The 12,705-nt window shown below is 44.5% G+C and overlaps 1 protein-coding gene across 1 annotated transcript; it reads left to right on the plus strand.

Moving 5' to 3' along the window:
- The first annotated feature begins 126 nt into the window (after positions 1–126).
- Positions 127–4,242, plus strand: TXNIP (thioredoxin interacting protein). The gene is made up of 8 exons (XM_046683096.1): positions 127–639; positions 1,129–1,201; positions 1,316–1,463; positions 1,666–1,768; positions 1,899–2,155; positions 2,264–2,420; positions 2,549–2,700; positions 2,828–4,242. Exons 1-8 carry the CDS (start codon positions 390–392, stop codon positions 2,861–2,863), a joined length of 1,176 nt encoding a protein of 391 aa, XP_046539052.1. The 5' UTR covers positions 127–389; the 3' UTR covers positions 2,864–4,242.
- The last annotated feature ends 8,463 nt before the right edge of the window (positions 4,243–12,705 follow it).

Raw genomic sequence — 12,705 nt, forward strand, 5'->3', positions numbered from 1 at the left:
GCTCCTGGTAAACAAGCACCAGGCAGCCAATGGGAGGGTTGTGCACGAGGGCAGCACGAGCCTCCGGCCTAGCGCTCGCGTGGCCCTCCCCGCCCGGGCTACTATATAGAGCTGTTTCCGGCTCTCAGTTTAAACTATCCTTTTCTTTCGGCGGATCTCGTACGCTTCTCTGTCCCGCTGAGGTCGGAGCTCTTCTCCAGCTGTTGGAGGAAAGAAAGCTAAAAGCACATTTTTTCTCTCGAAATCCCTTCGCATAAGGAGCAGTTTACGTTGTTTGGACATCTTTTCAAAAATTTAGTATAGATTTGAAGAGTGAAATAATACTAATTTATTGCAAAGGGGTTTTGTTTTTCCCCCGTTTCTAACTCTTGACCCAACGCAGCGCAACCATGGTGATGTTCAAGAAGATCAAGTCTTTCGAGGTGGTCTTTAACGACCCTGACAAGGTGTTCGGCTGTGGGGAGAAGGTGGCTGGCCGGGTGATAGTGGAGGTGTGTGAGGTCACTCGAGTGAAAGCTGTCAGAATCCTGGCTTGCGGAGTGGCCAAAGTCGTCTGGATGCAGGGATCCCAGCAGTGCAAACAGACCTCGGAGTACCTGCGCTACGAAGACACGCTTCTCCTGGAAGACCAGCCAGCAGGTGAGTGGCCCAGTTGTTCTTTGCCAGAGGGTGAAAGCTGATTTGAGACGAATAAACGAAGCCTGTACTGTGTTCTAAGTTGCTTGGGTTGAGTGGTTTGGATTTTGTGTTTTGTTTTTTCTTTTTAGTTATAATTTGCGAAGTCCCCTACCCCCCAAAATAAAAGGATGATGTGTACAATTTTTTTTGGTGCTGTGTTCTGAAGGTGATCCCGAGGAATGTTATCTTAGCTATTTAAAGATTTTCTGTATGCATATGTTGCTTATTGTTTGCTTGCTTCCTGTTTGAGATGTTAGTAGTTTAACTGTCCTGGTTGAGTCATTCAGCATTGCCGGGCTTCACAACTTTTTGTCCAACAAAATGCATCAGAATTCCTCATTTAAAAACATGAGATGAAAATGGGGGGTAATACAATGCTCTTACCTGCTGCCCAAGAATTCCTTATCACACAGATGCATCTAATAGCTGCTCACTTTTGTCTCCTTTCAGGTGAGAATGAGATGGTGATCATGAGACCTGGAAACAGATATGAGTACAAGTTCGGCTTTGAGCTTCCTGAGGGGTAGGTATCAGCTAAATGCATCTTTGGACTGTTGGAGCTCTAAAAATTTTTCACTCCTTTGATCCCTTACTGTTTAGGGAGAGGATTTTTAAGTTTTCGTTTTTCTTGACACAGGCCTCTGGGAACATCCTTCAAAGGAAAGTATGGGTGTGTAGACTACTGGGTGAAGGCTTTTCTTGATCGCCCCAGCCAGCCCACTCAAGAGACAAAGAAAAACTTTGAAGTGATGGATCTAGTGGATGTCAATACCCCAGATTTATTGGTGAGGTTTATTTTAAGATTCTATTCTGGGTCTCAGGGATAAGTCAAATGTCTTGGGCATTAGATTGAAGCACCTTAGGGAATCAAGTCCTAAGTCACCAAGGCGGGGAGGGAAAGCTGCCTACTCGAGCTAAGGGGTGGAGAAAGAAGCAGAGAAAGGATCTCTAGAAGTTCTCAAAATATTTCCCCATCCCTCCCCATAGGTACCTGTGTCTGCTAAAAAGGAGAAGAAAGTTTCCTGCATGTTCATTCCTGATGGGCGAGTGTCTGTCTCTGCCAGAATTGACAGAAAAGGATTTTGTGAAGGTAAAAACCTAGTGCTTAAGATGGTACACTGATGAAACAGGAATGTGGGCTTGGGGGTGAGAGTAGGGGACAAGAACAGAAGAAAAGTCGTTAACTGTACTGAGCATTAGTTTTCCATCTTCATTACTAGGTGACGAGATTTCCATCCATGCTGACTTTGAGAATACGTGTTCCCGCATCGTGATCCCCAAAGCTGCCATTGTAGCCCGCCACACTTACCTTGCCAATGGCCAAACCAAGGTGTTGACGGAGAAGCTGTCATCAGTCAGAGGCAATCATATTATCTCAGGAACCTGTGCATCATGGCGTGGTAAGAGCCTTCGTGTGCAGAAGATCAGGCCTTCTATCCTGGGCTGCAACATCCTTCGAGTTGAATACTTCTTACTGGTGAGTGAGTGGGGTTGGAGAGAGAAATTGCTCATCTGCCAAAATAATAATAGTGGTGTTTTTCTCCAGATCTTTAGTCTAACAACAAATTGCCATCTTTTTTTCTAGATCTATGTTAGCATCCCTGGTTCCAAGAAGGTCATTCTTGACCTGCCCCTGGTTATTGGCAGCAGGTCAGGTCTGAGCAGCCGGACATCCAGCATGGCCAGCCAAACCAGCTCTGAGATGAGTTGGGTAGATCTAAACATCCCTGATACTCCGGAAGGTGAGCCAGACTTAGTGTCTTTTCTTCTCCTCTGGTCTGCTTGGGTTTGTAAAACTGAGATGGTCAGGCATTTATTGGCCAAGCTTCTTATCGGCCAAGCTTCTTATCCCCATACTTTCTCTCTCTAGCTCCTCCTTGCTACATGGATATCATTCCTGAAGATCACCTGTTGGAGAGCCCCACCACTCCTCTGTTAGATGACACAGATAGTCCTCAAGATAGCCCTATTTTTATGTATGCTCCTGAGTTCAGGTTCATGCCACCACCTACTTATACTGAGGTGAGAATTGTCGTATTACCACTACGTTTGTCCTAAGCCTTCAGTAGCAAGTTGACTTGGAGGGATTGCTGAACTGAGTTGTTGTTTTCCTTCTTACTCAAACTAAAATGGTCTTTTTTCCTCCCAGGTGGATCCCGGTGTCCTCAACAACAATGTCCAGTGAGCATGTGGAAGAAAAGAAGCAGCTGTACCTACTTGTTTCTTTCCGCCTTTCTTCCTGGACTCTTACTTTTTGAAAGACTCAATGGTCTCTTAAGTGGGGTGTGGGTCCACCCCAGCCTCTGACTCCCAAGTGTAGGAGGTGATCAGTAGGTGATCTCCTGGGTCTTAAAGGGTGCATACTCGTTCTCAGCCAGCAAGATGATGTGGTATGGGGGTGTTTGCTGTGGACGGGTTTAAAAACATATTAGAAAAAACTCAGGCCCATCCCGTTTTCTCAGATCTTGAAAATTGAGGCTTTTTCAGTACTTTTGAATAAGGGGTAGAAATAGCCTCCTGGTGTAGTTTTCCCAAGGTTTTTTGGAAGGGGTTACAGATCGTTACAACTTTGGTGCCATGTGGAGCAGAGCCAATTTAGCAAACTAGGAAAATGAGAAGGAAAAAATCATGGCCAAAACTTTGGGAAAAGGAAGTTCTTAAAATCATTGTTGCCCTTTGTTTTTACACTTAAAGAAAAAAAAAACTTACAGAGGTGATGTGGTTTGGAGAGAGTTTCCCATGTGAATTAAAGGGAGGAAGCTCTAAGGTTTAATTTGGCTTAAAGCAGTAGTACCTATGCCCCACTAAAGGTCTTAAAAGCCATTCTAGAGCCAATAGCACTGTGTTCTCCTGTTATGAGCATGTTTCATATGGGAGAAGGTGTTTTTCTTTTCATGGGACTCTTTGGAATAGATTCTGAGGTGATGTTCTTAGCACTTTAATTCCTATCAGACTTTTTGGGTTTTTTTTTTCCTATCTCAAATGTAAGCTACAACTGGTCTACTATGTCTCTAGGGGTAAGCACAATGACGAAAGTAAGTGTTACTCTGTTTTTGAGACTTCATCCCAGTGTGCAAAATTCTGTCATTCTGACACTCTAATTATGTGAGAAGGGTTGCTGCTATCAGCCTTGCCCACTGTGATTTCTGCAAATGCAAGGAGGAACTCTGGATCAAGATGGTCCAGCACTATGATCAGAGCCTCCAGACGCTGCCATGAGAAACTAGGGGGCAGGTGTCCACGAAGGCTCCCAGGGCTCCCTTCCTGCCCATTGTTAGAAGACAGGGATGTTGACAGCTCCTCTCACTGCAGCCGCTAGCACTTGGTCAGTCACCCTCAGCCTTAGCACTTTGTTCACTGTCCTGTGTCAGAGCACTGAGCTCGCCACCCTTTTCTGAGAAAGTATGTGGGCTGAAGGTGGTTTTATTTTTTGTTTTTTAATTGTATATCTTTTTGTATAATAAAAGCTATATTTTGTACTTAACCAGATATATTTTCACCCCAGGTGGGGATATTCTTTGTAAAAAAAATAAAAATAAAAATAAAGTTTTTTTAACTGCGAAACTGCTTGTTTTCTTGTCTGAGATGGTATTGGAGAAATTATTAGAAAGTATGCCTAAGGGAGCTTTTTCCCTATTTCACGATTCATGTTCTTGAAAACCCTGTAGAGAGAACATGCCCTATTGACTAATGAATACAGGCAGGGGGAGGGGGTGTCGGAGGGTGAAGAGGGAGAGAATTTGAACTAACTTTAGTCTTTTTTCCAATTCAGTAAAAAACTGGTGGGATCTTATGGTGGTCTAAGGTAGTTTTCTACATCCATAATCAATCACTAAATTCCTTCAGTTTTGGTATGCACAAGCTTTTTTTTTTTTAATGAGCTCTTGAAGTACAGGGAAATAAGATTCTTGAGGACATTTGGAAGGAAAGGGTTATGCTTCCATATTTTATAATTTGGTTTTATCACAGGAAGTTTTTCCCAGTGTAAACTTGGTTTATTTGCAATAAGAAGCAAGATGATGATAATCAGGGGTTAAGGATTTAGTTACAAGTATTAAATTTTTAAGGCATGCTGTTTTTTACCTGCAGTTCCTAGTACAGTTCCTATCCGAGCCCATAATCGTCTCAGTCAGGGTTTGCTGAATATCCAATCCCACCCTCATCCCTTAGGATAATGCTTCAGCAGTTCCTATTTCTTTGTGGAGTAATAACGGTAGATTGATAGTCCCAATTCCACCTCTAAATGAAAGGATTTTTATTATTCCTGGAGCGGTGACTAGGATGAGAAACCCTGAGATGGTTAACGTACTTCCTGATTTGGCTCATTTAAACCTATGCAAAGAGATCTAGTTCTGGCCCTTACTTGGTGGGGTTGGCTTTTCTGTGAACCTCCAGGTATTAATTCCAAACCTCAGACTCCTGGAAGTTCAATCAGCGTGAATTGAACAGAAAGTGAGATTGAAAAAATTCTTTTTCATGTCAGTCTTCATTTGTTGTATCTTATCTTTCATTCTCAGTCGCTAGTTTGCTCTCTCCCAGCTCTCTTTGTCTCTTTCTCAAGGTGTCAGTCTCTAGATCACCTTTGCCATGGTGACTCTCACCTTTACTCTTAGCTCTGCTGCCTCCTTTTCTTACCTGTTGAAGAATTTATTGGCACCTCCCTCTTTTGAATCTGTGACCAGGAAACTAGGTCAAAGTTAATGGAAAAATTTTTTTTTCTGTAGCTTGTTTTCCAGGGACTGGAGGAGTAGAGCAAGGACAAGAGCAGGCCAAAGGGCAGGACAAAGGGATGGAAAGACCATGGAGCACATAAGCCTGGCTGTGTGTGTACACAGCCTAGCTACTGGTACGAGATATGAGAAAGGGATATCTGGGTGAGGGTAGATAACTTATACCCAAGGTCTGTTAGCGATTTGATCCTCAAAGGGCCAGAACATATGCATCCCTTCCTGATACCCTAATACGTCAAATTGAGCAGTGTCAAATAGAAATTTCTCTGATGACGGAAATGTCCTATATTTGCACTAATACAGTAGCCCCTAGCCACATATAGCTGTTGAGCTCTGAAATGTGGCTACTATGACTGATGAACTGAATTTTTATTTTAATTAATTTAAATTTAATTAGCTTCGTGTGGCTACCACTATTGAACAGCACAGCAAAATCTGAGGAAGGAAGGAAGCAGCTACAGCTGTTCACTCAAAGGAAACTCATCCGTTCCTTAGAGCACAAAAGGCTCCACTCAACTTTTTTTTGCCTTCTACACACAACTTCTGCCTCACCCCAGGACAATTTCTGTATATAGACTCGCTTAAGTACTCTTCCCTGGGTACTGGCCCAGCTGTTTCTCCACTTAAGTGGGTGGATATTTTGGGTCTTCCTTTCTTGTGCTCTTCTCATATGGCTTTTAATTTTTAAAGAGCTATAACCTATAGATACAGCCATTAGAGGAGATGTACTTTTTAGTGTCATTTATTCATTAGGTCCAATTAATCTGGTATAGGAAGATCTGAGAGACAACAGAAAGAAAACTAAAGGGAGAAAAGAGCTAGAGAAAGTGAAATTAACAAGAAAAGGGCAGGTACTTCCACAACCAGGGTCCTTGGCTACTTTGATACCTCTGAACAGGCTGGAAACACAAGGATGTAACTTAGATTTAGGCATTGGGAGGGAAAAGTGTGGAGAGAGGATCTGACCAAGCACCTGGTCAACAGAGAACAATCACATAAGAACTGCAGGGCATGAATTGGGGTGAAGGAGTGATTTTTGCCCAGTTCTTTCAATAGCAAATAGACCCTCCAATGGCCTAATCCCTGTCCCAAGCACCCTGACCTCTAGGAAAGCAGAAACTTTTGTCTCATTCTGTGTTCTGACCCCATATCAACCTCCATTTCCTAAGCTGAAAAACTCCCTCTCAGAGATTGCTGCAGATCCAGGGCTGAAGGTCCTGGTCCAACAGATGAGTCTAAAGCCTAGAAAAACTTCAGGGATCAGCCTTCCTATACTATTAAGGAGAAACAGTATAGTGAGGTAGTTAAGCACATGTACCCTGGAGCTAAACTATCTAAATTCAAATCCTACTTCCACCAATTAACAATCTGTATGACCTTGGGCAACCTGTTTAACATCTGTGCGCTACAGTTTATCTGTAAAATGGGAGATAATAATAGATACCTTGGAAGATTGTTGTGAGGATTTAAAAATATATGTGAAGTGTTAGAACAAGGGAAAGTAAGTACTTGTTATCTAAAATAAAAGAGAAGGCATATCCACTACCACCACCTTGATTAGTTTATTCCCAGCCATGTTCCAAAAATTGTTCTCCCTCTCTGACCTATCAGAAGTAAGGCCATTCTCTCTTTGCTCCTCTTGCTTCCTTTCCTGTTTTGGGGGAACAAAACAGTCTGAGAAGAGGTCAGTGTATAGGAGCTGACTCAACCTGGAGTTAATTGTGATAGAGGAAAGGTAGCCCACTATTGGGACTCCCATCCCCAGGCCACAATGGGCCTTCTGCACACCCCCAGCATCTCATGGTATAGCTCTGGGAGCACTACAGTTTTCTCTCTCATACTTGAATGTGCTTCACAGGCCTCTGGATTCAACTTTGTCACCGTCTGGAAATTAATTGAAGGTTCTTAACTTTTTGGTATACAATTCCAGGGGAAATCTTTCCAGCATTTGGAGTGATAAACTGAGGAACAGACAGTGCTAGATATATAATGTGATACTACAAAGAACTCTCAGACTCCTTATTTGAAGATATTACATCTCATTTGATTTCTTCCCCTGAGGTGGACTAGACAGAGTAGCACAAAAGCCAGTGGAAGTGAGCTCACTAATGAGGCCCACTTTAGCCTATTTGAGCTATTCATGTCATTTACTGACATTTCTCTGGGCTTGACCCTGCTGTACTCTCAACTGGGCCTGTTATGTAAGGAGAAAAGAATGAACGAACTCTGAAGGCTGGGATTTTTCTGACTACCAGTTGACTGGTCATCCCCAGGCAATGGAGTGATGGAGGAAGGAGGAGGACAGGGAGAACATGGGGACATGATTGTGAATCTCACGTGCCTTGAGTCCTAGGATGTCAAGCACGGTCCATTCTCATTCCTTGTTGGGTGATGGAGCTACTGACTACCTCTCTAAGTCAATCAAATGGCCAGTAAATGGGTTCTTGGAAATGTCTGGCTGGGTACCCAGCTTGGATATTTTTAACCTCCTGGACAGATGGACAGAGGGAGGATTTCAGTTGCTGGGAGGGGAGGCGGAGTTCAGGGGCGTGAGAACTGTGTTTCCCTTGTATGGTTCTCTGGCTAAAGACCCCTCACTCTCCATGTCACTGGTCTAAATTCTGACTTCCTCCTTTATCTACCCAGACTCACAGCTAATCCTTCCTTTGTCTCCTGTTCTCCCACTTCTCTCTATTCCTAGTCTTTCGTGCTCGTCTCACCTTCCAACTCTGAGGAAATTCTGGTTTCCGTTGCAGACCCCAGGATGTTTTTAGCTCTATATCTCTGTAGATCAGGGAAAGGGTAGTTGAGCAGTGACCAATGCCTCCCCCCACCACCCTGAGAAAGGTGTAGCGTGCCAGTGGTACCCAGAGGCTTCTCTTTAGTTCTGCCTTCCCAAGATGTCCTGCAAGAAAGCTCCAAACTCTCCTGCAACCTAATGCACTTCACTGTCCCCAGTTCTTGGGAACAGAATTTGAGACCTTGGAAGCCCAGATTTGGGCCTCATATACCTTTGGAAGGTAGAAGAAATGTTGGTAGAGGCCAGAGGCAGCAAACCAGGGGCACACAGGCAGATTCAGCTTGTAGACGTCTAGAAACCTGTGCAGTTTCTTCCTAAAAATTTGAATTGGCTGTAAACATTTAAAAACAAGATTTCACTAAAATCTACTGGTCTGGCAATTAGTAAAAAGCAATCATATTTGGTAACACTGAGCCCACATTCCTTCATGGCATCAACCTGCTGGAGCTGAAGGGGCCAAGTAGGCTCTTATTTGCCAGTTCTCGCCACTCCCTATTGCATTACACTCAACTGTTTCACTCCTTTATAGCTGCCTGACTCCTGTCTCGTGTTTAGGTTTGTCTTAGGTTGTCACCTCTGCTCTAAGTAGAGATTCTCAAATATTTCCTCTGAAGGACCCCTAAGATTAGGGAGAGTGAACCATTTTCCCTAGGGCTTCTAGAGCAGTCCAAAGAAGCCTGTTATAAGCCAGAAATGTCTTTGAAGTATCTATTTTATGTTTAAAGAGTACAAATTTTGATTTATACTGCATAGTATATTTATGTAGTTTTAGTATAAAAACAATTTATCTTCCTCCACCAAATCTTTTTCTTTTTCTTAAAGATTGGCACCTGAGCTAACAACTCTTGCCAACTTTTTTTTTTCTGCTTTATCTCCCCCACCCCCCCCCCCCCACAACGCCGTACATAGTTGTGTATCTTAGTTGTAGGTCCTTCCAGTTGTGGCATGTGGGACGCTGCCTCAGTGTGACCTGAGGAGCAGTGCCATGTCCGCGCCCAGGATCCGAGCCCTGGGCCGCCGCAGCGGAGCATGCAAACTTAACCACTCGGCCACAGGGCCAGCCCCCCCCCCACCAAATCTTAAAAGTAAAACTGACACTTTGGAAGATGTGCCATGTGTATTCTGTGGCTCCAAATATTCCTCACTATATCACCCATGAATAACTCAATTTAAGCAGCACAATGCTAAAGACATGAAGCAAAGAGAGACACGGAGAGAGAGTCAAAAAGAGGAAAAGAATCTGAAGGACAATAAGAATGAGTCTGAGTGACAAGCTTTCTCTCTAGCCCTAAGCCATCCCTCCTGACCTGGCCTAGTCCAGCTCCTGAGAAGTTTGCAAACATCCCTGATATCTCTGGACAGGTGTTAGAGTGATAGCTCAGGGTGGAAAACAAGTCTCAAAACAGGAGCCAGGCCAAGTAAGGGAGAGGTGAGGGGCCAAGAGCAGCCAAGTATGGTCAGACAGGAAAGACTGTCCAGGGGCCAGGAGAGAGGCCTGGGGACAGGAAGCACAGGGCTGAGAGAAGGGCTAGTCAGCATTTGCCCTTTCTCCCACTGAGCCCATCTTTTATCCACTTCTTACCACCTCTGCCTGAGAAAAATGAGATAAAGGAATTATCTTGACCTCCTTAGATGAGGGGATTTCCTCTCCAGAATGGCTACATCTCTGGCCATGGCAGAGCATAAAGAGGATGAGTACCAGGCCTTCTTTCCCTGTCCAAATGGGATTTCACTTATTCTCTCCAAGACAGGAAATACCCTAGATCCGTGTTACCGACTTAGGTGAATTTGTTCCACTCCTTCTGGTAAGGCAAAGACAGGTTTTACTAATCTCCTATTCTAGTACTATAAATGCTGCCCTGAATCTAACAAAGAATGTTAGTGACAGGATTTGGATATTTCCCCCCTTTTCTATTGTATACCAAGAGAAATGGAATCACAGGATGGGGAAGATTTAGGGAGAGGCAGGGGTCCACATCTAGGGAAGCCCAGCCCACAGCTGAGCATCCTGGGAGGAGGGGAGGTTTGAGAATGGAGAATAGTCCCAGACTCAGAGGTCCTGGGGATATAGCCTCTCCCTACATTGGTCAGGACTGGTCTGAGGAATCCTTGGTTTCCTTCCCCCAAAGTCTTGGCTTCCCAAGGTGATCGCACTTAGCCTCTCAGGTCCTGCAGTTAAGGTTGGATCACTGTCTCCCCACTGAATCCCATTAGGGTTGCAGGGAGAACTTGTCTTCCCTTCAGGATACAAAATGGCAAATTAAGTCCTTTCGGGGATAAGGAAAAGGCCTTTCTGAGGGGATAGTAGAAAACTAGAACTTCTTATCTCCAGCTTTCTGGTCCCAAATGACCTTGGGGCAAAAGTGAGCCTCAGCAGGGGAAAGCTCAATGGAGAAGGTGTCACCACTAGTCTGGACAGATTAGCTCACTGGGCTATTCCTGTCTAGCTCATTTCTTTTCTCTGTCCTCTGGCCAGACATGATGTATGAGGACAGATGGAGAGGACCTGCCCCACTGGCCCCTTCCTCAGTCAGAAATTTCTTGGTGGCCAGCTTGATGTGAGTCTTGGCTTGCAGATTGTAACCTTGAACTCTTGCTGCAGGGGTTGTCTCCTTTCTTGCTAGTTGATGGAATTGATGATCTTCCTGCTATTGTGCAGAAGCAGGTTCTTGGAGAGGACTGGCTAGATGCCTGAGTTTATCTTTAGCTACCCAAGTTGAAAGATGGAATGAGTTCAGCAAAAGCTGGCCATGTCACGATCTTTCTTCTCAGAACCATTTGGACTCTTGCAGGTGGATCAACATCAGCTTGAAGGATTCCTAGTGGACATCTAATCCAAATTCTGTTTTGTACATGAGGAAATAGAGGCTTGGAGACTTGACATGACTTTCCCAAGGGCACAAAGCTATGTAGTGGTGAAACTAGGACCATAAACTAGTGCTTTGCCCGGTTGAGATGTTAGCCCTTCCTCTTTGCTACATTCTTAACGAGCCTACGCCTACAAACCACCCTTCCTTCCTTTAAAAGTTCAAACAGTAATAAAAATGAATGGGGGAAAATAATTGTCTTTTCCTCACCAAATCATGGGTGCCCTATCCACCCAACACTTGACCCTCCAATTTTCTTTGGTCTCTACTCCCAGTCTTCCAAACTGCATGTTGCATCCAGATCTTGCATTCAGCCCTCCCTCAAATCACTTGAGTCCCTACACTTAAATTTGCAGACCCCACTCTCAAGCTTCCTGCTCAAGATGGGAGGGGACCAGGAGGCTAGGGATGGAACATAGGGTAGGGAAAGACAGGATTCTTGCCAGAGAACCTCCCCCAGGAAGGGGAGCCCAGGCTGTGGGCATGGGAGCAATCTGCTCAATATAAGCAGGCCCTAGCAGGCATATAGTACACGACAGAGCAAGAATCTCATGGGTCCTTTCTAAATGTTGCAAGCAGGGCCTCAACTTCTAACCTCTCAGGTGGTCCTCCAGAGGAATAGGAGCCTTGACTCTGTTTATTGGGCCTTAGGCTTTCAGCCTCAGTCTGCCTGATAGAGCCTACTGAAAGTGGGAGAGAGGTAAATGGAAACAGTCTAGCTCATGCCTGGAACTCCTCCGGAATCTGAGGAAGCTACTGGGTCCCATGTCTCTGGCTTTGTTCAGCAAGGTCACCTGCCAGGAGGGGCAGGAGGCCAGACAGGAAAGAGTCCAAGAATGGTCTGATCTTTCTGACACTTTGTCTCTGAGGCAGTACAACTGATCCCAAGTGGTTACTCTAACCTTTGTCCTTCTTTTCCCCATTTTATGGGACAAGCATGTGTGTCTATAGAGGTGGGGGCAGGGACGTGTTCCAGTCCTCCTCTACTGTCTCCTGTCTAGAATCTTCTTTGTTTCCACTCTTTTAAGTTCCCAGACTAGTATTAGGTGAGATTTAGGTTAGCTGTGCCCCCAAGACAGACACAGATATAGCAGACCTGGTTAGGAGTGATATGTGTGTATATGTAGGGGAGAAAAACAAAAGATTTTTCAGTGTCTTTTACTTTTGTTTCTTGCTGATTTCTCCCTAGTCACAATCAAAGGCTAAAGTGTGACTATGGGAAACCCCAGTGACAGGTCTCCTGGCCCCCCCCCCCCCCCACCCAACTACAACCACTCATACAACACCTCAGAGAGCTAGAAAAGGAAACACAGTAATCATCACAAATTGCTCAATCACTCTGGAATATTCTGTTTCTATTCCTGCATTCTTCTCTGTTCTCTTGGCTGCTTCTACCTTAACACCTACTACCATACCCAAACCAGCTTTTAAGGTGCTTTCCTTCAATGAAGTAACAGCCCTTATTCATTCTTTACAATGGGGTCAGAAATATCTAATATTAGATTGCCCGTTTCTATCACTGGATGCCGTAACGAATTCAGTCTGCCTGCCTGAATATGGTGGGGAATTTCTTGAAGGTTCTTCTGCATCCCATCTTTATGGCTTTCAAATGTTTAGTGTTGTCGCTATG

Source organism: Equus quagga, chromosome 13, assembly GCF_021613505.1.
Source record: "Equus quagga isolate Etosha38 chromosome 13, UCLA_HA_Equagga_1.0, whole genome shotgun sequence".
NCBI classification, from domain to species: domain Eukaryota; kingdom Metazoa; phylum Chordata; class Mammalia; order Perissodactyla; family Equidae; genus Equus; species Equus quagga.

What these genes read in the sequence shown, in the direction of transcription:
- TXNIP (XM_046683096.1), top strand. Translation starts at nt 390, where the DNA reads ATGGTGATGTTCAAGAAGATCAAGTCTTTCGAGGTGGTCTTTAACGAC. An exon ending in CCTGGAAGACCAGCCAGCAG is followed by an intron (nt 640 to 1,128) that starts GTGAGTGGCCCA and finishes GTCTCCTTTCAG; the next exon opens with GTGAGAATGAGATGGTGATC. An exon ending in GGCTTTGAGCTTCCTGAGGG is followed by an intron (nt 1,202 to 1,315) that starts GTAGGTATCAGC and finishes TTCTTGACACAG; the next exon opens with GCCTCTGGGAACATCCTTCA.